This window comes from Equus asinus, chromosome 8, assembly GCF_041296235.1.
Source record: "Equus asinus isolate D_3611 breed Donkey chromosome 8, EquAss-T2T_v2, whole genome shotgun sequence".
Classification (NCBI taxonomy): domain Eukaryota; kingdom Metazoa; phylum Chordata; class Mammalia; order Perissodactyla; family Equidae; genus Equus; species Equus asinus.
Genome location: NC_091797.1, coordinates 62,773,786 through 62,799,606, shown reverse-complemented (window position 1 = coordinate 62,799,606; position 25,821 = coordinate 62,773,786). Strand labels below are relative to the sequence as shown.

The window sequence follows — 25,821 nt, the reverse complement described above, 5'->3', positions numbered from 1 at the left end:
TTCTCTAATCTCTGCCCTGCATCAGGGACTTCATTTTCCTCTTCTCCTCAGTACCCTTGGGGGAGAGGGCAGGAAGAGAACTCAAGAGAAAATGCTTTCCAAAGGGAAAAGTCATCTCTTAGGTGGGAGGAGGGGGGAACCAAGAGGTGTTGCATTGGAGACAAGCTCTGCTCCATTGGAGCCTCCTGCTCCATTTGCAAAGAATATGGACTACTCTCAGTCTCACTGCAAATGGCACCCTGCAGCCACATTTACCTGTGCGATCATGGTTGATGAGCTGATGGCAGACCATGAAGAAGCCTGTTGAGATCAACTTACTTTCTGCTCTTCTGGATAGACAACTAGCTGCGTTGATTTCATATTGTAAGACAAAGATCTCTTTGCTACTGTATTTTCCACATTTCTTGAAGAGAGTGGAGTTTCATTGTATTGAATTCTGCTATGGTGGCCTATGGAGTGGCCCTGTGTTCAGGGGTGGGTTTTTCTCAGAAGAGAATGATCTGTACAAAGAGGAGGCTTCTTAGGCAACAGGAACTCTGAGCCAAGTGGAGAAGTGGGAGCCATCCAAGTCGCCCCCGGAGCCTTGTGGGGGTTTTGAAAGAATCTACAAGTGCTTTACTATGTCTTGGTTATTGGATTTCAGCAGTGGCATACATTTTGAAAACTATGGGTTAAACAAATCCAGTGAATTTCTTTACTGTCAGACTTTTACAAGACTTCAAAATACAATGCACAGGGTGACGTCAAAACTGGGAGCAAGCAAGTAGCATGTCCCAAGCTTATTTGACTATGGAAACTTCTCCTGTGTTTTAATTTTGACAGAGCTTCTTTCTAGTTTACTGTTCCCTTCAAACTGGTGCTATAGGGGACCCCAGAGCCCTGCTCATCTGTTTGGATGTTACTTTCTGTGTTCGTTTTCCTCTCCCCAGGTCTTTCATAACATCTTTTAAACATGATCTTATGTTGTCCATACTGTTTGGAACAGTATCTGTCATGGAACAGGAACTGTCATGGAAGCTGAGGGTTGTACCTCCACATTTTCAGCAGGCATCAACCCTGCCTCTGACTCAGAATCATTTGCTAAATCCACGACCGGCACCGCCCCCAATTGGCCTTTGGCTTCAGTAGGACTGAGAGAGGGCCCAGGCCAGGCTGACCAGTATTTTGAAAAATCAAACAAAATGTCCCCCAAGAGATTGGGAGGTGTAGCTAAGGTTGGGACCACCCCGACCTCCCCCAGGCCAATGTGTCAAAAAGGAGGCAGCAGCACCCCCCTGAGGCCAGCCTGGTTGTGGAAGAAACAAATTCCCAGAGACCCGCAAGGGAGTAATGAATCTCCAGGAACAGAAGTCAGGTAGATGAGGTCTCCTTCATGTGGAAATTCTTAATTGTCAACTCTGAGAGGCCAGGACTTGATTTTCCTTAGGAAAGTGGCAGTTTGTTGCATATATCATATTACAGAGGAAAAGAGATCCCTCACTGGAATGACGTTTGTTAAAAAATAATCATTTGAGTTATTTCTAAGATAGTATCATTTCCCGCAAAGTGAATATTAACGTCTGAATACCACCCTGGCCTCAGCACTCTGCGTCTGTGCAGACGTCAGCGGGTCGGGGGCTTTGGGCTGGCAGTGGGTTTGGGCTGAGCACAGTCCAGGCTGTGCTGCTGTAATCAGACATCGATTTCTGGGGGTGCAGACTGTGGCTAGGGTGCAGTCAGCTAACCTCCGTGGTGGTCAGACACCCACTTGTGCCCCAGCACTAAGCTCACCCAGGAGAGACCAGGCCCACCCACCACTGCCAGTCAGTTACTACTGGGCAGGTCCCAGAGAGGCCACAGCTGATTCTCTGGAGAGTGCCCAGCACTCACCACTCTGTATTATGTTGAGACCTGCTTATCGTTAAGACCAAGAGAGACCAAGCTGTGAGCTGACTGTGGAGAAAAGATCTGGGTGTGGAAGTTTAGAGGTGCAAAGGCAGGACGGGGAGCAGAGGCCGGGAGGTGAAGCTCAGGATGTTTAAGAGAGAGAGAGAGCTACACAGAGTGTCTGTCCGCCCCAGGCCTAGGGCACAGCTCTGCCCAGGGCATTGAAACTTAGAGAATGCAACAAGGTTAGATAGGAATTTATTAAACTCTATGCCTTTTAAGTGCTTGCACTTAACCAGGCAACGTGACAGTGCCTGTTTGCTGGGGAGGGTTTGGAGGGAAGGTGGCTATCACTTTGCAGTGGAAGGTCAGAGAAGGTTTCTCTGAAGAGGTGATACTGCGGTTGAAACTAAATGAGAGGAAGGAACCTTCCATGCAAAGATTTTGGGGATACGTAGAGGAACTCACGAGTACTAAGGCCTTAAGCCTGATAAGCTTGAAGCATCCGGGGCAGAGAAAGAGCTGGTAGGAGCTGAGGTCAGAGAACAAGGCAGATATTGGGTCAAATAGGTACAGGCATTTTATAGAAACGGCGAATGAAGATCCAAACTCTGATGGCTCCTCCCATCTCTTTGCTCTCCTTCTCTGCAGCAGACATACATCTGTGACTTGATATTTTTCACGCCGTTTCATAATGTCGCACCTGCTTGGAAACCACCGTCTGCATTAGCGAGCTCTTGGAGCCCGCTGGCCCAGGGCCAGCTTCGTTCTTCTCATGTTGACAGCTGTATCATAAAAAGACCCCAAAGGGAGACGGACAAAACCAAAACAGACTGCTCTGGGGTATCTAAGTGTGAGCGCTGGCGTTGCTGCCTCCCTGAGTTGGATGTTTGGAGGGAAGAGTGGCACCTTGCATGTCCCTTGAGCAGGTGACGAAGGCACATCCCTGCTGGGGTGCAAGGCAGCAGCAGAGACGGCTGTTTTGTGGCAGCTCTGTACTTGCAAAGAAAGAAACACATATTCTTTAAAATAAGCCATTCATTTTGAGAAAGTATTTTGTGTATTAATTCTTCTTTCCTCATACTTCAACCCATAAACACACACAGGCACACAACCATCAAAATAATAAGTTCATTTTTATTTTTGCTTGGGGTGCCCCAGTTTTTCTCCTCTGGCTGTGAGTGGGGTGAAGGGAAACCTGGCTGGCTTATTGTGCAAGTCTTTACATGAGATGACTAGAAAACAATGAACATTTTTTCCATAAACAGCATGAAAACTAGTCTCTTACATTATAGTGACAGCTATGTAGTCTTTATAACTTTCCATGTCAATGTTCTCTGCTTCAGATGCCCTCCCTAGAGGTCAGGAATTGGGTCCATTTTGGCTAACCTTGTACAGTGCAACCCAACACACAGAGAAGCCCTAAGGTGCCTGGTGACAGCTCCCGGGCCCAGTGGAGCCTGCCCTTCCAGCCTCCACAGGCCATTCACATTAGTTCAAAGAAGCATTAGTGCTCCTGATATTAGACCCAGAGGCACTCAGGCACTGTGGATCTGCCATCTAAAATTATTTGAGAATCCACGCATTCCACTACTGTCCTTCTGCTCCTTTTAAAACTCAATAGGCAGGACCAACGTATAGTCTCCAAGGAGGAGGAAGCATCTTCAGAAAATAAAGGTAGTTGGTGGAAGGATTTGGTGCTATTACACAATACATTCCACCCTTCTGCTGTCCCCTCTCTTCAGCCCAATCTCTCTCAAGGTACGATGAGCATGTCACTGGTTTTCTCAAAATAGCACAAATCACCAGCTGTTTAAAGACAAGATAAATCCATGTCATACGCTTGAAACTAATATAATGTTATATGTCAATTACATCTCAGTAAAAAAAAATGAGGGGCTGGCCTGGCGGCACAGCGGTTAAGTTCGCACGCTCGCTTCTCGGAGGCCCGGGGTTCGCCGGTTAAAATCCCGGGTGCAGACATGACACTGCTTGGCATGCCATGCTGTGGTAGGCATCCCACGTATAAAGTAGAGGAAGATGGGCATGGATGTTAGCTCAGGATCAGTCTTCCTCAGCAAAAAGAGGAGGATAGGCAGCAGTTCTCTGAGGGCTAATCTTCCTCAAAAAAAAAAAAAAACAAGGAGATAAATCCCCAAAACATGAAAAATTAAAGTTGTCATAGATCCTGGAATGAAATTTCTGAAGTACCAAACTCTTCCTCCTTTCTGCCTCTCTATCGAGAGGGAAGAATTGGGGCAAGCTTGTTGAAATGATCAGCTTCAGGTTTTTGCATGTGTACAGGCTGACAGGAAACAGCATCCCAGTTTTAGTGTTCTGCATGAAATTTCATCACTGCCCAAGCATGTGGCTCTCCATTTCACAGGCCCTTCCTGGGTACTGGTTATTAACCCTCCTCCATATTTGGGTTGGATGTTTCCGGATTAAGAAGTCTTTTTCAAAGAGCCCCAGATTCAATAACCATGGCCTTTCTAATTCTAAAATAATTAATGGGTCTCACTATGGTAGGGTCAACATTTGGACAAGCTGAGTCAAAAGTTAGCCCCATAGCTCAGGGGTTGGGTTTCTACAGGCTTTAGTCCTCTATTCCCTTTGGTATTATTAATCTCTTTGAATACTTTGGGCATAGTATGCCCAGCGACAAGTAGCCCCCACATTTCAGGCAAGGTGTTGAAAGCACGAGGGACAGTGCAGTGGAGTGGTCGAGCATATGACCTCTGAAGCCAGGCTTCCATACTGGGACTCTGACACCACTCGTCACCCTCTATATAACTTAATTCCTACAGGATTGAGTTTGCTCACCTGTAAAATGGATCACAACAGGACCGACTTCATGGAGATGCGTGGGAGCTAAATGAGTTAACGATTGAAAAGCAGTTGGCGCACATTATGCTCAATGTGTTAGCTCTTTTGATTAGATATGCTCTTCTACAATTAACAAAAAGGGCTTTGGTGTGGCAGCTCTTTTGAAGAATTTAGATTTTTGAACCTATCATTACTGAATAGGTCTTGGAAGATGAATGTGGGAACGTCTGAATTTCTTTGACTTCCTCTAATCACAAACAACTACTATATGCTGGACATTTTATCTTTGAGTAGAGCCTCACCAAATACATACGCCTTTATTTCCATTATCCCTGTTATTGCTCCCAGTGACAAATAACGTCCATTGGCCCTCAGCTCCTCAGTTGCCCTATCTGTATCTTTTCTCTATTGCCAGGGCAGGAAGCTTGAAAACTACATTTCCCTGACACCTTTGCCTACTGCTTCTTGGTAGTCTCTGTCTTGGGAGGCTCTGGCAGGAGACTGGAAGGTGGGAGGAAAGTTGAGACAAACTCTTGCCCTCCAACTTCTGAAGTGTCTCCAGCTGTGCAACACCAGCATCAGGGTCACAGTGGCCGTGGGCTCTGGGTAATGCCATTTTCTCTTTTGTTCCTTCAGATGTAAGCATTGAAGTAGTTTCCTACTGTCTTTGGGTATCATTACTTCTTTTTCCTCTTCCGGCCTTTCTAACACATTTTAACCAATCCCTTGTATTGTTACCTCCGTTTGAAATACCTAGACTGTTTTCTTGTTTGGACACTTATTGACATGGTCCCAAACCACTTCATGGCTGCTGATTCACGGTTGAGAGGAATCACTGTTTAAAGTATTTAGATATTCAACAACCCCCTCAAAGTATTTTTGCTATTCACCAAAAAATAGTTAAATAGATACAGTCCTTTCTTTTTTGGGTCTCACAAACAAAACCTATCAAAATTCATGTGGACATACGGACAAATGAACAAACACTGAAGAATAAAATGAAAGAAAATACCAGATGCATTTTATTAGCTATCTGTTGCTGTATAACAAATCTCCTCAAACAGTGGCTTCACAACAATAATGATTTACTATCTTTAATGGTGTCTGTGAATAAGGAGTTTGAGAGCAGCTTGGCTAGGTGGTCCGGCTCGGGGTCTCCATGCAGTTGCAGTCAGACATCAGCTCGGCCTGCAGCCATCTGAAGCTTTGACAGTGGCTAGAGGATCTACTTTTCAAGGTGGCTCACTCATGTGGCTGGCAAGTCAGTGCTGGCTTTTGGTAGGAGGGCTCAGTTCCTTTCTATGTGGGCTTCTACAAAGGGCTGCTTAAGTGTCCTCGTGGCATGGCGACTGCTTCTCCCAAAGAAAGTAATGCAAGAGACCAAGGAGGAAGGTGCAATACCTTTTATGATATAGCCTTGGAAGTCATACATCATTATTTCATTCTTATTCTGTTGGTCACACAGGGCCAGCCCTGGTTTGTTGTGCAAAGTGACTACACATAGGCATATAGACCAAGGAGTCATGGCTACCACATGCAGAGTCTTTACGTACACCTGAGGTGATAAGAGCATAATATGAGTGAAGATGAGGCATGGAAAATTCTCTTCTTCAGACAAGGGAGAAGGAAAGTTATCAATTTCAAGAGTTCCTTGAATGAGAAGGAGAGACTGAAGAGAGGAACAGGAGTCTTCCAGGTTTCCCTGTAGCCTATGAAAAAATATAGCAAGCTAATGAAATGTTGAGTAAGTTGTTTTGAGAGGCATGGAATGGATATGCCAAGGAGGAGTTGCTGCTTTTCTCTTTCCACCCTCTTGTTTTAGTGATCATTCATTCCTTCCCTTTTATCTGCATTGCTATGGGTGTATCTATCCCTTTGCTTCTAACCACTGGAAGGTACTCCATGGCTTGCATCCAACAATTTTGTACCTCCACTCTCCCAGGGATAAACATCTAGGCGCCAGGGGAGAGTTTCTGATGGAGAAAAGGCAATAACAAGACACAGCCCAAAGAAGAGGTTGGCCTCAGAAATATCTTTCTTTATCTTTTCAAAATTAGAATGTACAACTACATATGCGTCAGGCAAGAGGGGCTGGAAATGTTCTTTATTCCATAAACATCTGTGCCAGGCATAGTACTAGGTATTGTAGGAGATTCAAAGATTAATGAGACACAGTCCCTGACCTCGAGGAACTTATTGTTTAAAGACAAAACAGACCAGCAAACAGCTAATTATAATACAAAATTAAGAATAAAGGGCAATAGAGGGGCAACCCAATAATTCTGAATAGCGAGTCCGAGAAGGCTTCATGAAAAGTTGAGCCTGAACAGAGTCTTGAAGAAGGAGTAAGATGTCCACAGGTGGAGGGAAGTGGGTGGACGGAGGTGTGATGTATTTTAGACTGGAAGAACTAAGTGAGCAAAGGTGTGGAATAGGGGAGAGGATGCGTCAGTTCAAGGCGGGGCAAGGCATTCCATCTGGCCGCAGGGTATGGTGGGGGGTGTGGAGGGCTGCGGATGGGAGGAGTCTGGCAAGATGAGTGGGACCAGGTGCTGATGAGTCTTCAGTGCCGAGCAGGGAGCCTGAATCACTCCGCAATGATTCAACAATGGGAAGGAAGTGAAGCTTCTTGAGAAGGGAAATGACATGATCACACCCATGTAGAAAGGAGATAATTAACGTAAGAGACACCAAGACCAAAATGCATATCACTGGTTGGAGAAGTTACAGCTATTGTAATTCTTCCCTTTTGGATTACCTGCAGTTGCTAATTTTCCTACAGTCAGTGTAGATTCTTGGTAAATTTTGAAATAGAATACATAAAATAATTTGTATGTGGTAAAATACAAACAGGGAAAATGGAGGAGACCAAAGAGAGTGGAGTGTCTGCAGTGGGTGGGGGAACATGGTCTGCAGGGGCCCCGGAGGCCAGAGCTGGGGCAGGGAGGAGAAGCCAGCAGAGAAGGGAAGGAGAAAACTTCATTCACATGTTCTTCCAAATCTACCGAGTGTCTCCCTTGGGCTGCGCGCTGCTCCAGGAGCCTGATGGAGAAACGGGTTGGCAGTGCAGGGAGAGCAAGGGAAGGCGGTTACCTTCTGGGCTCCAAGAGATTTGAGTGTGTTTGTAAGCTGAGGGGAAGCAGAATTCGGAGAATGAAACACAAGATAGCAAAGACGATTGAGTAGATAAGAGGCAAGATCTAAGAGCAAATGAGAGGGAACAAGGTCAGGCCCCAAGGGCAGTGCATGTGTGTGTGTGTGTGTGTGTCTGAGAGAGAGCGAGCGAGCGTCTGTGTGTATCTGCGTGTCCTAGAGAGAGTATATATGAATTAGAGAATATGGAATTATGACTATCTGTGTAAGTGGGTATACATGAATATATTTTGGATTTGAATATATAACAACTCCTGAAAATAAAGATTTGGGCAGAGCCAATTTTCTCTGCTATCTATCAAAGTGCCAAGGGCTATTCGGAAAGAGGAAACAAATATACAACAAATCCCATGGACTGAGCAATGGAGGAGATGCAGTTTGCCCCCTCATTCTGTTCAAAAAGCAGAAAATAGTGCAGAAAGAGGGCAGAAGATGGTTACACAGGAAAATACACAGCTCAGAGGCTGCTCCGTAAGAGGGGGTAGTGTGTGCCACCGAACATGACCACCCCACACGCTCAGCAAATAGAAAGCCTCAGGGAGTCCTGGCCGGTACCCCGGCCTGGTTGTCACAGCTCTGGACTTGGCATTGATGGTTGTGCCTCCCACATGCCCTGATGCTCTTTATCCCCATCAGAGTTGCCTGTTTTGAAGAATTTGTGTTTGGCCAGAGTTAAATGAACCACTTTGTTTGAGGTTTCTCTCTCTGCATAACGGATAGCACAACTCAACATGTTTCAGGTGAAAGCCTGAGGCAGTCACCAGAAAACTACGAGGGTCCTAGAGCCATTTTTCACAGTCACTCCCCAAAGCTCAGCAGACCCTCTGCGGAAATGGGAAGACTGAGGTGGGCCTGGGTGCGGGATCCGCGGCAACTCCGGCGCCAGTCAGGCTGAAGCTGATGACCCCTGCCAGGCATCCTGCCAGCTTGCTTGCTTGGTCTTGCTTCTTACTTAATCAAGAAGAGACTCCTAGGGTGGCGTCTTAATGTAAACAAAGCAATTTGTGACTTGATTAACCCAGACAGAGCAGTGCGTCCTGTCCTCGCTTCTCCTCCTGCGCAGGCTCGGACTATTCCGAGGAGTTTCTCTGCACGTGGATGGCAGCGCCGCCTGTGGTCAGCCTGGCTTGGCTTTTTCCTGTGTTTCGCTTCCCACCACCCTTCCTAGGACACCCATAGCAAGTAACTCATCCCAGGTGTCGCACAGAGACTCCACCCACTGCCTCCTGTGCTCTGGGTGGTGTGGGAAGTTGCAAACACCACCACCATTAAAAAGCAACCCAACGCTTGATTCGTCCTGGTGATGAGGTCTGGAGCTAACATTAGTGGCTGTGACTCATCAAGAGAATATCTACTTGGTGATAGATTTCAGGAATGTACCATCAAACCATCATCACCGTGGTGTTGAACTTCTCACATCAGAGCAGGCCTGTGGCTGGTACAGAACTGAGGGCCTTGCCTGCACGTCTATTAAACTAGCGGAGGGAAAGGAAGCAAACGAGAGGCTCTTGCAGTTAAAAGGGACACAAAAAAATGGAGAAAATAACGAGAAAAGTTCTATGCCAACATGTTGTAAAACATCAACACAGTTTTTTGTTTGTTTGCCCTTTGAAATTTATTCCCTAATGTCCTCTTTCTCCACATGCGGAGCCGCCCCAGGCTGAAATGAAGCTGCCCACACCCTCCCTACACACACACACACACACACACACACACACACACGACACGACACTCAAAGAAGGGCCCTGAGCAGACTCAACAAACTTCCTGAAGATCCTGGCTCTCTGAGTATCTGTAATGTAGCCCTCAGCCATAATAAGGGTTTGTATTATTTTTCTATTTGCAACTGTAACAAGTTGCTACAAACTTGGTGGCTTAAACAATGCAAATTTCTTATCTTCGAGTTAGTGCTGTAGGTCAGAAGTCTGACACGAGCTTCACTGGGCTGAAATGGCTGGGCCGTTCCTTTCTGAAGGCTCCAGGGAAGAATCTGGTTTCCTCGCCTTTACCAGTTTCTAGAGGCTGCCTGAATTCCTTGGCTTGTGGACTCTTTGCTCCATCTTCAAAGCCAAAGAAGTGGGTCCAGCCCTTCTCACATCCCCTGACTCGGACCTCTCTCTTCTGCCTCCCTCTTCCACTTCTAAGGACTCTTGTCATTACACTGGGCCCTCAGGGGTGATCCAGAATAATCTTATTTTACAGTCAGCCCATTAGCATCCTAATTCCACCTGCAGCCTTAACTCCCTTTTGCCCTATAACTGACATATTTGCAGTTTCCGGGGGTTAGAACATGACATCTTGTGAGGCCATTATTCTGCCCACCATAGGACCTGAGTTTCTTTGTTGTCTTTTTTAACTTGTGCTGTCTCTCTTTTGGCTCCAAATAGTAACAGAACAAGCAAAGTGAAGTCTTAAAACAGATTCGTGCTCACATTTCAGCTGGGCCTCTTACCACCTGCTGCTAGGGGCAGGTTTCTATCCTCTCTCTACACCTTTTCTCATCTGTAATGAGGATAATACAATCTACAGAAATGAGCGCAGGAAATGAGATGATGTTCAGAAGCTTTAGTATGATGTCTAGCATGTAGTAAGCGCTCAATAAAGGTAAGTTAACTTTTTAAAAAGTTAGGCCGAGCAAAGAGGGGGAGGGGGAGAAAGAAGGGAGAGAGTAGTATAATCAATCTCTGTGCACCGAGTCCCGCACAGATGGTTCCGTCCTCCTCCTGGCTCCCTGAGTTGGTGCCGCCTGTGGAAGCCTCTTGGTCTCCCTGGGCAGGGAAAACAAAAGCTCAGCTGTCACCTTCGCTGCCCTTCCATCAAGGTGCGATTTTCTTTTCCTTTGCTGCCTCCTTCCTTCCTTCTCAGGCCAGGGGGTCGTCGCCTTGGTACTGACTCAGGAGCAGAGCCATTGTGGCTGCAGGGAGCTCCCGGATGGAAGTGGCGGTGGCGGTGGTGGCGGTCGGGGGGACTGGTAACGGAGCCCCATCTCCGCTCGCCCACGGTCACTCACTCAGCGCCCCCGCAGCACCCAGGCCCTGGCTCCCCCAGGCGTGTGGATTAGATTAAGGAGCGAGAGTCAAGGTTTTCCAGAACTAATTACACCTGACTTTGCATAAAAGTCGCTGCTTGCGCTGTCCTTGCCGCTGCCCGGCAGAGGGAGATCCAAAGTCTAGCCCGCCCTTCCCCGCCAGTCGGGAGGGCGGGGCGCTGTGGTAGCGATCTTGGCCCCGAGAACCAATGCAGGTGCCGGAAAGGCACCTTCCAGAGAGCAGCCAGGCTACCTACTGGGTTGACAAAAACAATAAAGTGTTAACACACAGTGTAGACGAGGATGAAGAGAAACCGGCACTTTACACAGTTGGGGAAAGTAATCCAACACTTTTTGTTTTTTTTTTTTCAAATTAAAAGCACATACACATTTAAAAAAATATCATCCATCTGTATGTACCTTTCTGCCAGTAATCCAACTTTGGGGATAATCTATTCTATTGAAAAAATAAAAATACTACTACATAATGTTGTTTGAACAGGAATACTTATTACAACAATATTTGTAGGACAGCAAAAAACTGGGAAAACCTACATGTCCGTCAATAGGTGGAAAATGAAATAAATTGTAGTATGGCCTTGTAAGAAATATTGTGTAACTATTTAAACGAAGCAGTTATTTGTTTAGCTATTTATCTTGAAGGATTTGGTAGAAAAGAAAAATACATCATAATTTTATAAAAACAAACAAAAACCCCATCCTCCAAACGGGTCTATGTCATATAGGTACGAGCACGGAGAAGGAGTGGAAGGATACACGTCACTCTATTAACGTTAGCGCAGGGCGGTTAATTTTTTTCGCTCTATGTATCATTGTATTGCTTTGCTGGATTCAATAAACGTTACATTTTTTTTCTCTTTTGGGAGAGTAATTTAATATGAATGGCTGTGGGGGAGGGGAGGAGGCAGGGAAGCTGCCTGGGAAGCTCCAGGAGGAATCGGTTAGTGCTGGGAGAACCCAGGGACTCGAGGTGGGGGTTCGCAGGCAGTGAAAGCCGGGGGTCTGGCCCAGGCTCTCGATCCAGGTTGGGTGAGGTAGGGTCTGGGGGCGCAGTCACCGTCGAGCATGATTCAAGGAGCTTATCCAGAGCATCCTCTGAGATCTGAGCAGGCCAGCGGGGTGGAGCGCGTGGCCTGCAGCGAGAGATATTTAAGCTGCTGGATTAGAAAGAAAAACTGCCCCAAAGTATTAAAGGTCGAAATGAGGTTCTCTACGCGACGACGTTATTTTGAAGAGTTCTGGGAGACTTATCGGATTAAGCCTGTATGGAGGCAGGAGGAAACAAAAATAATAACAGGTACCATTAGGTAAGCAGCATAATGCGCAAAAGTGCTTTGCCTGGGTTATCTCATTTGATACAAAGTACACTCCTACGGCGTAGGTATGACTATCCCCATTTCACAGAGGAGGGAACTGAGGCTCAGAGGGGTTAAGTAACTCACCCATGGTTACGCAGCTGGTAATGGAGGTCTTCTGGCTCCTGAGTGCTCACTCTAAAGGGGATGTCCTTCCAGGGCAAGAATCTGGACAGGAATGTTACATTCCTGCTCGCCCGGTGGGGCTGGAGTGGGGAGATTGTCGAAGCCGGGATGGGCGGGGCTGGCACGGTTTCCTTATTCGGGCGTTCGGTTTCGGGGCTGCTCCGGCCCCAACCTCAAGGAAGGGCCCCTAGGAGATGCTGTTCCTCTCCTTGGGGAAAAAACACAAACTACAGCATTACAAAGTTCCCTGACGCCCTGGCCTGGGTGGTGGGGGAGGCGGGGCTGGAGGGCGGTGAACCCAGTGTCTCCTTCCAGCCGCATAGCTAGAGCTCACGGTGCTTGCCCCTACCCCGCCCCACTTCATTTTCAGGACACAGGCGAGGCGCAAGCGAAGCAACGCTTTTTTGATGCTTTGATTTTCTTTGGCAGGTGTTCGGGAGGAAGGAGCAGTGGGACAATGACCCTTCCCTCCGGGCCCAAGGGAAAGGGTGGTAGACTGTTCCAGAGAGAGGACCCCTCCAGGACCACCCGCGCCCAGCCTGGCGCTGCCAGATCCCCAAGCCTTGGGTGTGCAGGGGATGGGGAGAGGGAGAGAATGATTGAAGACCTTTCCAGAAGCAGCTCTGCCGGTATTTGAGGGACTTTCGGGAATGGGGGAAGGGGAAGGGCTCCATCTCGCCCTCTCGATTTCCCCGGGGGCGGGACTCCGGGCGAGGGCTGGAAGCTGGCGCTCCCCCAGCTCGGGTTAGGCCTGCCCAGCCCCACAGCTCCACGACTCCCGTGGCCCCGGCTCTTGAGGTTCTCGGGCGGGAGAGAAAGGATCTCTGAATCCGCAGAGAGAGAATCTGCGGGGTGGTCTTGTGCACATCTGCTTCTCTGAAAGTCCCGAATGAACATAAGTCCTGATTTCATTGTATTTTCTCTCTCTGCTCCACACCTCTACCATCTCCAGCTCTACTTCTGGATCTGTTTTCCCCATCTTTCTCCACGCCGCCCACTTCCCATGTCATTCTCCTCCTCCTCTCTAATTCCGCCTCCCAAGGGCTCTGGAGTTCCTCGGCTGGGCCTGGTGCTCTGGAGTTGGAATTGGCCTGACATTTTCACGGGGATAATCAAACATTACACTCAGTGAACTTCTGTGTCTTGAATCTACTTGGGCAGGGGATAGAGTGAAGGAGGGTCTTTCCTGAATCCCAACATGTCCTCAAGGGCCCCAAGCCAGCGCGAGTGGACAAAGTGGAAAGCCGCGGGCCGCGCACAGAGCTGGAGACGCTGCTGTGTGAGGTGGAGGTAAGTAAGATGCTCTCCTTGGTGTCTGACACCCACTATGTCCCCGCAGCTCAGCGATGGGGATGCTCACCTTGGTTAATATTAAGCTCACCGAGCTGGGAACAGGGCTTACTGCGTTGCTGCTTAAAAACAATATCAACTAACATATGGAGATGTCGTCATGATTAAACACCAAATTATAGTCGAAGACAGCGCGATAATAATCTAAACAATCACCACAACCAGAAGAAAGGTTCGCTGAAGAGCCAGATGTGGCAACCCGCGTTTCCAAGATTCGCGGCCTGGCGTTCCTGGGGCTCTCCCCAAGTGCACGTGAGCGTGGTCCCCGGCCTAGAACAGGGCGAGGGAGCTCTAAACCCGGCACCAAGCTTTCTCGAGACTCCCCGGCGCAACCTGGGACAAGACAGAGTGGGGGCGCAGAAGGACCGGCGGTGGGGCGCCCTGCCTCTGCGGCGGCCCCACCTAGGAGGCAGTTGCAGCCGCAGCAGCACGCGGGTCTTTGAGAAGAACCCTGTTGAGGGAGCAGACGGGCCCTAGTTCCCAGTCCACAATCCCGCCCCCCCCCTTCGTCGCCTCTGTCCCCTCCCTCAGTCTCGCCTTCTTCTAAATTTGGAAGGAGGTTTGATTTCTAGGTGGAAGCCCGCGAAGCGGCGGGGGGAGGGGGAGCGTCCTCCGCGTGTCGCGGGGTCTCCCTCCCCTCAAAGCCTGGGGAGAGCGACGCGTGCGTTTTCTTTCGGCAAGAAGGGGGCCCAGTTGTGCGCGCTGGTTCACCCCCAGTTTGCGGAGGGAAAGATCGATAGGAGGCGGCGCGCTGTCAAGGCAAAAATGACAGGAGAAGACCCTCCCTCCTCCTCCTCGTTCTCCTTCCTCTCATTAAATAGATTCGTATTTAAAGTAGGCTCAGACATTTTAATTTGAATTCCAGGGGTTGGGCTCAGGTTGGAATTGTCCTATTTATACTTAGACCGAAAATAACCATTGAAACGAAGGGATCAAAACCAAACTCTATTTTCCAAAACAACTAGCGTTCCCGCGGTGCCCACTCCGCGCGGGCGGCGAGCGTCTCCTCTGGTTTGGACTGAGAATCCGGGACCGACGGCGGACGGGGCTGGGTAGCGGGGTGGCCGGGGGAACTATTCCCTGGGGCGGCCGGCGCGGCGCCTGCGTGAACTGGCCCCGGTAATATATGCTGCCATTAAGAATCCCGGCAGCTTCCAGCGCTCGGGGCGCAGGGACGCATGTGTTGCCGGAATTCAATCCGTGGGGGGAATGCAGATTTGGCTGCGACCTACCGGGTTTGATTTATGAACTGTTACTCTAGCGATTGTTTACACATTGCATTTCAGAGCCCCCACTTCTCCTCCAGGCGCCAGCCAGAAGGCTCCCCGGCGCAGGCACCCGCCGCAGCCCCTCGGCCTCCCTCCAACGGTCCTCCACCCCCCACCCCCCAGCCCGGGGGCCCCACAGCTCCCTCCCACCCTCGCCTTCTCCAGGAAATCAGATATCGATTTCATTGAACCCAGAGACGTATGTTCGGTTCTCCCTCCCCAGCCGGCTCCAGTTCTGCAGCTTGGACCCCGGCCTCTTCCGCTCGTGTTTACTCTCGAATGTTTACTCCTCCGTGAGGCCATGCGGAGCCTATAAATAGGAGAGGTGGAAGCAGCTCGACTGCCAGATCAATAGGGCCCCGTCTCCTCGCCATTTCAGCTGAGCTGTCTTATTAATTATGAAAGGATTCACCTGATCCCTGCCAGGGACCACAGCCTCTCTGCCCCTCTGCTGGAGCCCTTAATGGCGGTTCCTTCGCCAGCTGCCTCCGGCCACCACAGAGGAAAAGGCGAATCGTGGTTAGGGCTCGACCCGCCTGGGGCGGGGGCTGCAGGCCGGCCTCTGGCAGTCGGTCTGCGTGTGTTTTCTCAGCTGCTCGCAAGCCCAATTCCCCCAAACCTCACTGAGAAAAGATCTCCGCTTTTTAATTAACTTATTTAAAAAGAACTTCCTCTTTTTCTTCTCTAAGTAAACAGAATTTCAGGGAAGTAGCAAAGTGTCCCAGCTCAGGAGAGTCTGCTTGAAGATGGTGGGTAATCCAGTGGCTTGTGAACAGGCGAATTTATCACCTGGCGTCATGTGCCGCTTCAGGAGTTCTCCTCCCTGAGAACTCGGCCAGGAAAGCGGGCTCGGGCAGGAAACACACGACACCCCCATTTCAAACAATAACTTTTATTTTATACTTCTCTATACTTTGTAGCAAATCTTTTTTTGCTGAATTTAATTTATAATAAACTTTTTAAATTACATCTCTCTCTTTTTTTTTTAAAATCAAGGCTCTTTTATGTCAAAATCTTTTTTTAGCTATATTTTAGGTTAACATTTAACATCCCCCCCCTTGTGATCTATACCGTTGGATATTCAGGTATTACTGTATGTGTAACACGTAAAACAAGAGGGAAAATAAAGGCCGTGGACTTGGAAAGATGCATCGACAACAGCAGGTAAAGCTTAACCTCTCAGTGACGTTAGCAGCATTTCTTCTGGCAGCCTGTAACCCGAGGTTCCCTCCATCCTTTTCCTCTCTTCCCTCCTATCGTTAAACACAAAGCCAACAATCTGTCTTTTCACTTTTCTCGAGGAGAAATGTGCAGTGGAAATGATCAAAACAAGATACTGTGGAAGAAAGACGTGAGCGTGAATTATTCACCATATGCCTCCCTCGTGGACATCTCTCTTGAATTCATTCCCCTGGCCTTCTCCTCTCCTCTCTTTCCTATTAGGAGGAGCCCATCATTGGTCATGTATTAACATGATTAATATAGTAGGTGGCCCAGGGCCATTCCTGAGATTCTTGTGCCAAAAAAAAAAATTAAAAAAATGGGGTGCGTTTGCCGTTTTCTTATTTTTATGTGAAGACGGACTAAAGCTGAGGTCCGATTTTGGCTGTGCTTGCTTGCTCACTGATTGGTAACATTTGGCAAATAAAACACAAGAAATCAAACGAAATCAAAAAGAGAATCAGGATTTCCCACAATCCTATATGAGTGTTTTCAGCATCACAGAGAATCACAACGTCCCCAAAGAACGAATGGATCTTCCTCTCGATTTCCGGGAGCATGGAGTGAGTGTGGGTGGGCGCGCGGGGGGAGCCGGCCCCGCGCTCAGAAGGAAAGCCAGGCCGCTAAAGCTGCCGAGAGAGACACCAGGAGCACGGGGAGCGCCGGGAGCAGGGACCCCGCCGCCCCGTTGCCGCTGCCGCAGAGTTCGAATAAGCTGCCTTGGATGTTGAGGTTTTTGGATTCTTTTCTCAGTTTATCCCACATATCTTTCGCCCCTTCCTGGCAATCCGTAAGGGCTGTGACCGTGCAGCTGTGGAAATCCTCCCAGTATCTGGCGAGGAACAGAACAAAACAGAAGAAGCAGGTTCACTTGGGGCTCGGGGAGGACCCGGGCCTGCGCCCCCTCGCCTCCCGGGTCTCCGCCTCGCGCACCTCCCTCCTCCTCTCCACCTCCCCGGCGCCAGGCCGCACCAGGCCCACCCTGGAAGCCGCCGTCCCAGGGCAGGGGCCGCCCCTTTCCGGGTCTGGTTTCTCTTCCCGGCAGCCGGGAGCCGGGTTGCACCCGCTGCGCCGCGCTGGCACCTCGGCCTGCGCAAACAGATTGCTCGTCCTCCTCGGGGGAGGCAAGGAAAACAGTGCTAAGCCTTGCAAGCTGCCGCCCATTAATGCCTCTTAGCTTGTGAGATGGGTTGCTTGCTCCCAGCATGGCCCTCCCCTCCAGCCTTCTCACGTTCTCCTCCCCCTCGCCCCTTCGGGCTAACCCCCTCTCCTCGCTGCGGAACTCTCTCGCCGCCGTCGCCCTCCGTCTGCCCCTCCCTTCCTTTTGTTTCCAGTTCTTATTTTCCCTTTCTTTCCTCTTCCCTCCTTTGTCTTCCTCCTGTTCTCTCCCCTCGGTTTTCCTCTGTTCAGTTCTTCGCTTCCTCTTCCTCCTGCCCACTTGCCTCGGTCTTCCGCGGCCCGTCGCCTTGCTCCGCGCAGTCCCCCGACTCAGATTCGGTCCAGAGCCTCCTGCTGCCTCTCCCCTCCTCGGGGTCGGGGAATGTTAGTGCCCGAGCCCCTGGGGCCAGCTCTGTAGCCTTCCCCTGCTTTTGCCAACCCCAGTGCTCCTGGCCTACATGTTTGGTCCGCTCTCTCCTCCTCCTCCAGAGCCTTCTTCGCAGGCTTGGACCCCTTGAACCTTACCCGCCACGACCTTCGGGCGTAGTGCCCAGCCCCCAGGCCGGGACTCCTGGGCTGGCGAGGTGCCCACCGCTGCCAGCCTTTGAGGGATCCCTCTCCTGTCCTACCGGCCCGCCTCTTGAGCCCCACGCCTTCCTCAGCCGCTTCCTTCTCCTGGGCTCAGATCCTAGCCCCGCCCCCACAACCTTCATCCAACCTGTCCTTTTTTATTGTCCCCTTTTCTTCTGACAACCCAAAATAGATCCCGCGACTAAATATAATTCCAACCCGTGATCGATTCCTGGGGCGCTGTCTCCTTTCGGTGCTGGGTCGATCTGTGAGTCTCGGTAACTCTGGGCTGGATCCCGCCTCACCGGGGCCCTTAGTGCCAGGTCACCAGCAACTCACCTCCAGGAAATTTGGTTGTATTTTCTCCTCTCTCTCCCTTGTGCTTGCTAGCCTGGACTGTAAGCATGTTGAAGGCAAGCACCATGTTTGATTTATTCTTGTTTCCACTCCTACCCCATCTTCTGGCTACTAGTATAAGTCATAAATGCTTGTTGGGTTGCCTGGAGCTCTGGCTGTTTTCTAATGACCTCTGTGAATCTCCAGTTTGTGAAGACTCGGGGACCTGGGTCGCACGGCTTCCAAGTTCCTCAATTTGTAATAAATAGTGAGATTGAGAGAAACCAAGAGGCTGAGGGACAGCTCTCTGAGAAATTGCACCTCCCAGAGAATGTCTACAACTCTCCTTTATGCATGCCCAGATGGGGACAGGACCTTCTGGAAGAGGGACAGGGTGGAAAAGGACAGATATTCATGTGGAACTGAGAAAGAGGTGGCTTCAGCAGGGTGTTGAACGACCAGCATCCAGCTGTGGCCTGTGACCTCTGGAAGGACCCCTCCTCATTTCTATTTTCCAAGACCAAAGGCCTGCTAAAAAATTAAAATAGCTTCAAATAACCAAGTTCCAGCAAATGATGGAGGATTTGGGAGCTGATCTATATTTAACCTTTTGTCCAGCATTATAGATACATTCTTACCTATCATCAGACATTTGGAATTAAAGTAGGTGGGTATGCATCCCGGACCCAGCCTTTTGTCCCTTTCCTGATGGGAACGTACCCGCCACTTAGCTGCTGTGGCTCCTGGTGGACACCAGGAAAAGTGTGTAGCAAAACTGACTCCCATTTACTCATCATTTAAACAAATAAACATCCCAGAAATTAGGGAGAGAGGAAAGACTTCACAGTATGAAAAGGATGGTGCAGAACGTGGTCACTCCACCCTTTGGGGAAGGAGGCACACCTCTTGCCTTGGCTTTACGGAAGCGCCATTATGGTGGGAGGGGTTACAACTGTTTATGAAAAATACAAGTGTGTGTGTGTTTGTGTGTGTTGCAAATCATGGAGGTATTTCTAAGGTCTGCAGCAGCTAAAGTGTTACTGGCCACCACAGTAGGGCTCTGCTAGTTACCTCATTTGCTAACGGAAGCAGCACTTTCCAGCCAAGCTCTGGAAAATGCCAGTGGGCTTGGCCATGAACTCCTCCAGGCCCTCCTGGGGCCCTTTGCTGCCCTGTCCTGGGGATGCCATGTAGTTGCAGGAAGAGGGGTCGGAAGCAAGGAGGGTGGCTACCCTAAACCCTGGCAATCGCTAAAAACTCAGCAAAGATGGTCACTGGTCGCCAAGGACATGCTCTTCTTGGGCAAAGTCATTGGAACAAAACAAAATATTCTTTCAGCCTCTCTCCTAGAAAGAGGAAGAGGGACCCATGCTCCTTTGCCCACACCCTAGTTTTCGTGGTGTGTCCTGGAGGGGAATTTTATCAAGAGAAATGGACAAAATCGGCAAGTGACTTTCCTTTTAGGCAAACCCAGAATTACTTAAAACGCTCCTCAAACCAAAACTAACTGTTCTTCGGAGAGTACTCGGCAGGCCACTCACTCACTCGGAGGGAAAGAATGATGAAGGCTGCCTCAAACAGAGCGAGGAACTGGTGGCAGCTCTCCCGGGGGCCCTCACCCTGGGTTCCAGCGCTTTGAATGCGTGAGTCTCTGTGTGTGGAGTGAGGCTGTGGAGGGCTGGGGCTGGGCTGCGGGAGGAGGAATCCTCCTCTGCCCATGTCAGGCCATACAGTCCCCTCGGGCAGTGCAGGCCCCTGCCAAGGCCTGAGGGTGGGAGGCAGAAGCGGAGAATGCGCCCTTTCGCGCTGGCACGGAGTACAGAGCGCAGGCCGGGAGGCGAGGAGCTCCCGCACCTCAGCAGCGACCCCCAGAACAGAAACCTAGCAGGCCAGAGAAGACTTACGTGCACACGGTCTTGATGTTCGTCTTGTCGTCCAGGCCCTGCGGGTAGTTGGCCATGCTGTCGCCCAGCTTGAGCAAACAGTCCGAAAAGCCCTTAAAGACCGCATCGCACTTGCCCGCTGCTCTCACGGCCTGCACCAGGTACGCTGCGGGGAGGAGGGCACACCGGTCAGCAGCGCCGCGACCCCACCCTGCAGCCCCGCTGCCAGCCCGACCCGGACTTGGCGTGGCTCTGTCCCAACGAGCGGTTTCCACTAGAGCCCAGTCTCGAGGCGCGCCAGTGTTAAAGGTGAATGGAAGATGTGGCCCAAGAAAGACTGACTTGCACCCAACTACGCGTCTTCTGCAGACTGTCGGCGTGCGAGAGCTGGGGTGGGTGCGGGGTAGGCGAGTCCATTCCTTTCTGCAGCTCCCTCCCGCATCTCGCTCTGTATCTTTTTCTGTTTCATCGCCCCCTCTTCTCACCTCTCCCATCTTTTATTTCTCTCTTTCTCCTCACTCCCTCTTTGGTTTCCCAACACTTTCCCGGCAAGCATGTCAAGGCTCTAGCAGTGCAATCTTCCATTTCTGAGGTGACAGAGGGGGTCTCAGCAGAAGAGTGCGGGGGTGAGAAAGGGGTAGGGAGGCGGCAAAGCGTGGGGCACGCAGCTGAACCTAATGCCACATCGCTAAAAAGCCTCAGGCTCGGCGCCTGGTCCTTAGTGCTGAACGCATAAATTAATAAAGTCTCTGGAAGCCACCAGCAGCACTGAAATGGATCGTTTCTTCATAAAACCGACTGCCTACCGTGGAGCCTGTGTTCCAAGGGAGATTATCGCATACACCTTCCCCGCCCCACGGGAGACAGAGCGTCCGGCGACTAGGAAGGGGCGACAGTTGGTCCAGGGCAGCCAGGGCCCTACAGGGTCACGGCTGTGTCTGCGCGGGTGCCCAGGGTCACCTCCTCGAAAGACAAATCCGTGAGCCTCGTGCCCCCGGCTTTCCTCAGTCTCTGCCCCCGGCTCAGCTCCCTATACGCCCTTAAATCCCCGAAAAACTGGCCACCACTCCCGCCAGCAGCAGGGTAAGACCTTTCCGCTCCAGGCCTTAGCCTTGAGGCTCAGGGCCCAGGTGGCTGCCGCCTGGGGCTCTTGGCCTCTTGCTGGGGTTTCCTCTAGAGAGCAGGCCGGGATAGCATGGGGGGGGTGGTAACTGGAGGTGGAGGAGGAGGTGGAGGTGAAGGTGGAGGTGATGGAGGAGGAGGAAGTTAAGAAGAAGGAGGAAGGAGGAGAAGGAAACCCAGATCGCACCGAGGTCCTCCCTCCTGGCCTCAGGTCGGCCAAACCCCGCAGCGCCGGACCCGAGAGACAGGCTCCAGGCCGTGGGCGCACTGCCGTGGCCATTGCTCTCCACCCCAAGGCCAACGAACCGGGCTAAAGGCTCCGTGGCGAGCGGCCAAAAGCACACCGGGCGCCAGGAGGACGCGCGAGAAGCGCAGATCTGCGCTGTTGGGGCGAGGGGAGGGGAGGGAAGGGGCGAATCTTCTCAAAATCGAGACCGATCTCCAGCGCCTAAGGCCCCGAGCTCCGGCCCCTTCCTGGGAAGAGTTCTGGCCACGGCGGCGGCTTGTATGTGAATGTCTCTGTGGAGAGCCTTACCGCCCCCCCTCCGCCCCCCCAGCCGCTGGTCTCTAAGAACCGAGAGCCGGGCCAGAAGCAGACAAGGGGGAAGGTCACCGAACCTGCAGCAGCCTCCGAGAGCGCACCGTTTGCAAATTGCTGCAGGAAGAACAAGGCGGGCCTTGCGCTTTCTAATCCGGAACGGGAAGCACTGGGGAAGGAACTAAGGTTAACTGCGACCTCGGCTCCGGCGGCTCCGGCGGATACATAAACCTTCATAAATCTCCCGGTCCCCTCTACGCAAAATATTGAAAGCCCTTGCAACTATAATATCCGAGAACACTGAGATAGAATAAACCAATAAACGAATCTTCGTTCTACTAGAACGCGGTCACAATGAAATGAACGCTACACGTCGTCCTATATAACGCATACCTCAAATGCAGCTTTGCAGAGAAGAAACGAAATAAAACACACTCAATCCTTCCCCCCAGCTCCCTGTCTCTCCTTACCCCTCACGTCCACCCCCAAGATTCAGTGGCGAAGAAGTAGCCCCTAAGATGCATTGACATGTTTTTAAAGGGGAATTGGGGCTCGCCGGGGGCGAGAAGCGCTCCTGTCACGTTATCTTTCCAGGAGCTGCTGGAGAAGACTCTCCACACCGCGCATGTGTGAGTGAGTGCGTGTGTAAAATAAGAAGTCGTGAAAATTTCTGTTTTTTGCAACTATGACTCCTTAGTTTCTAGTTGGCTCGGGGAGACCGGGAGCTTGCGGGACGTGTTTTGCAGGCTCACGCATCCAGGCAGGTCGCAGCCCGCACGACCTCCCTGTCCTCCCTGGACCCGACTTGAGCGAGGCTCAGGCGGGTGGCCGGGGCTGCGTCCCTGTCCACTCCGACGTCCGCGTCTTGTGCCATTTCCATCCGTTCATTCATTCGTTCGACCTCTCATTCATTCCCAACTTCCTCCCGCCGTGTCTTCATTTGAGTTCACCACCCTGTCCCTCCCCAACCCCCACTTTTCTTGCCAAATGTCAATGATTTGGGACAGCTCCCAGCCATGAATTAATAAAGATCTAGGCTGTGGTGCGGGAAAGGGCAGACATTCGGGAACAAATATGCTCAATTTCAATTCCACAGCCAACAAATGGTCATTTTCGGGCCGAGGTTAATATGTTCCAGGAGGATCCCGCATGCACCATCGCTGTTTTTACCCCTCCAAAGTAAGGCTACTTCCCACCGCAAACCAGAGCCTCAAACCTTCTCCGATTAAAAGCCCTATCAAAAGTAACTGCCATCTCTTGCTCTCTAAAAATTTCCAGGCTAATTGCAAAATGTCACATCCACTTATTCCCAACATTTAAGAAATTTGCTGCAATTAGAAAAATGTTCTTTATTTATTGCAGCTCTTTGCACTAATACCAAAGATTCAAAACAAGCAGATTCAAAACATCAAGCCATTTCTTAGAATTAAAGGAAAATGCCAACATCCTGCATCCACACACTCTAAAATCCCTATAATGTTCATACAAAAGAAAAAAAATCAGATACTTAAAATCATGTCAAATGCATTAAAAACTCAATGCAAAGAATCCATTTTAATGTATAAATAACTCCAAACCCTGGTTCCTCCACATTTCTCATGAAGAAAAATGTTATGCATTTCATCTCTTGCCCCAAACCAATTCCCTAAAGCAGCCCCACGCCACTGCAAGGATTTGTCTGCAAAGAACGCTACAGCCTCAAATGATAGGAGGCAATAATTAACTCCCTCGCCAGCAAAGGGTTTGAAGAGTTTCTATTTTCTCTCTTGTCCATTCTATTAATAATCTGCTTCACTTTCACTTTTAGGCCAGTTAATTAATGCTCTGACTTGCACCAGAGAAGGGGTTTTCTAGTGCTCCCTCCCATAACATCTTCCTCAGTCTGGTTGGAAAAATGAGAACTTTTAGAAGCTCCACGACAGTCTAACTAGGACTCAACATTCCTTAACATAAAATGGACACTAAATAAATCCGTCCATAATCAACCCCAAACAAACAAAAATAACAAACACCTGACATGACATATCGCAAACATTTCTTAACCTTTTCCTGTATATAAAATACAGATGCCTTTGCGGAAAGAACAAGCAAACGTGCATAGAAAATCATATCCACGTATACTTGTCTGCCTTCAACCTCTTCCATCATAAGTATACTAAGAGATGTACTCTGGAGCTCCTTATCCTTCTCCATTTGCCCCCGGCCGGGTCTGCGGTGCTCGGTGCAAACGCTGCGGCTAGGATATGGGGGGTAGGGGGAACGGGAGAATGACAAAGTTCTAAATGCAGCCTCTGAGCCCCGGAATGTATTTGCTTTCTGCACATAAACTTTCCAGTTCCAGCTGCCTAGCCATCTTGTTCCTGCATTCACCTTTCGACCCTTCAAAATAATATCTTGCAGTATCTCAGGGGCCAATGCATTGTCCCAGAGCGCATTAAACCCGGTCTAACCCGAGAGAGGGAAGCAAAAATGGACGTGCGCTTTGACAAAAAGGGGGGAAACCCTCTCCTGAAAACGGCCGGCCGCACACATTTCCTGGCGAACGTTTGGAGTCTCTTTTTTTAGAAAAAACAACTCGGGACGCGCGAGTCCCTAGGAGCCGATGCCCCCACCCTCGGGGGTTTGCCGGCTTCTCCGCACCCCTGGGCGGCCCGGGGCTAGTCGGCCCTCCTTGGCGCCTCGGACCGGGCCGGCTGCCGCCTGCAGCCCGCTGTGTGCCCAGCCGGGAGGCCACTTACCTATTTGCACCGCGAGGATCAGTGAAATATATCTGCCGTTCAACTTAAGTCCCATCCTACGTTTAGTCAAACCATTTGCGACCGCAGACCTTTAAATAGTTAGTTTAGAGAACGCGGGGGAAAGCTGAAAAATATGCATTGCCAACAAGTTCCAGGAGCAACGGAGACTTTATGCACGGGGAACGCAGAGGGAGGAGAGAAAGAGAGGGAGCGAGGGAGAGAGAGAGGAGAGAGAGAGAAAGAGAGAGAGAGAGGCTGAGAGAGCGAGGGGGGAAGAGCTGGGAATGGTTCACTCCATTAGGAGGGGGCGGAGGAAGTACAGCCTCACGCCCACGAGCAGGCCTGACGTGGGGGATGACACGGAATGATTTTTTTAAAAAATATAGACACCTTGGTAGAGAATCGCCATTTATAGTCATCAGAAGCTGGAATTAATCAGATATCTCCAATTAATATGCGATCCGAACGAAATCTCGGCTCACGGGGGTGGCCACTTGCCCATCCCCGCGGCCACCCCCGCCTCCTCGCAGTTCCCGGGGCCCCCCAACCCCGCCCCCTCCCTGCGCAGAACAGGGGCTCCCTCTCCCCTCCCTGCCTGGAGCCGGGGAGTCCTGGCGCGCCCACTCGATTGTTGCAACCTGCTCCCCCTCCTCCACCAGCTCAGCAGCGAATCCAGCCCCCTCTCTACGATGCAGTGGGGTTTAAAGGAGCGAGAGCGGGAGAGGGAAAAACAGCTAAATCAGCTCTATTAATTCCACATCTCCCCTCTGCCGGCCGCCTGCCCCCTGCACTCGCCTACCCTCTTTTTCTCCAACCCGGCAGCTGAGCTCTAGGCTCAGCCTGGAGCGCGTGAGCACACACTCACGCACACACACGCGCACCCCTGCAAGCCGAGTCGAGAGCCCCCCGCGCCCGCCCGCACACACTGCGCGCGAGTGCGCGCACACGCCCAGGCCTCGGGGGTTTGGTCTGCACACGGGTGGCCCCTGATATATACACCGGGTGCCCTCTGTGAATTTCACCACCTCCGATGCCCGCGCGGGCCCCAGGCCGCTTCCTGAGACACAGCGACACCTGTTTTGGGGGGCGGGGAGACTACGGAGGAAGGAGACTTTGCAAAGACAATTTTCAGATACTAGAGATTTACTAACAGAGCTTTAGGAAATTTCCGAGGCAATCGCTAGTATGCGGCTTCTTTCTGATCCAGATGCGCCTCTTGGGGTTGTTTGTTGGGCTGCACACACGTACAAACTCATACACAC

General features: G+C 50.6%; 1 protein-coding gene across 2 annotated transcripts; it reads right to left on the bottom strand.

Annotated features, from left to right (window-relative positions):
* Positions 1–15,869: 15,869 nt before the first annotated feature.
* Positions 15,870–24,868, bottom strand: NRN1 (neuritin 1). 2 transcript variants are annotated; one of them, XM_014860197.3, is made up of 3 exons: positions 24,560–24,868; positions 20,183–20,327; positions 15,870–17,046 (listed from the first exon to the last, which is right to left on the bottom strand). In XM_014860197.3, exons 1-3 carry the CDS (start codon positions 24,612–24,614, stop codon positions 16,818–16,820), a joined length of 429 nt encoding a protein of 142 aa, XP_014715683.1. In that variant the 5' UTR covers positions 24,615–24,868; the 3' UTR covers positions 15,870–16,817. The 2 variants fall into 2 exon arrangements, with proteins under 2 accessions (XP_014715683.1, XP_044629234.1); XM_044773299.2 differs by lacking the exon at positions 24,560–24,868 and adding an exon at positions 21,902–22,073.
* Between the last annotated feature and the right edge of the window lie 953 nt (positions 24,869–25,821).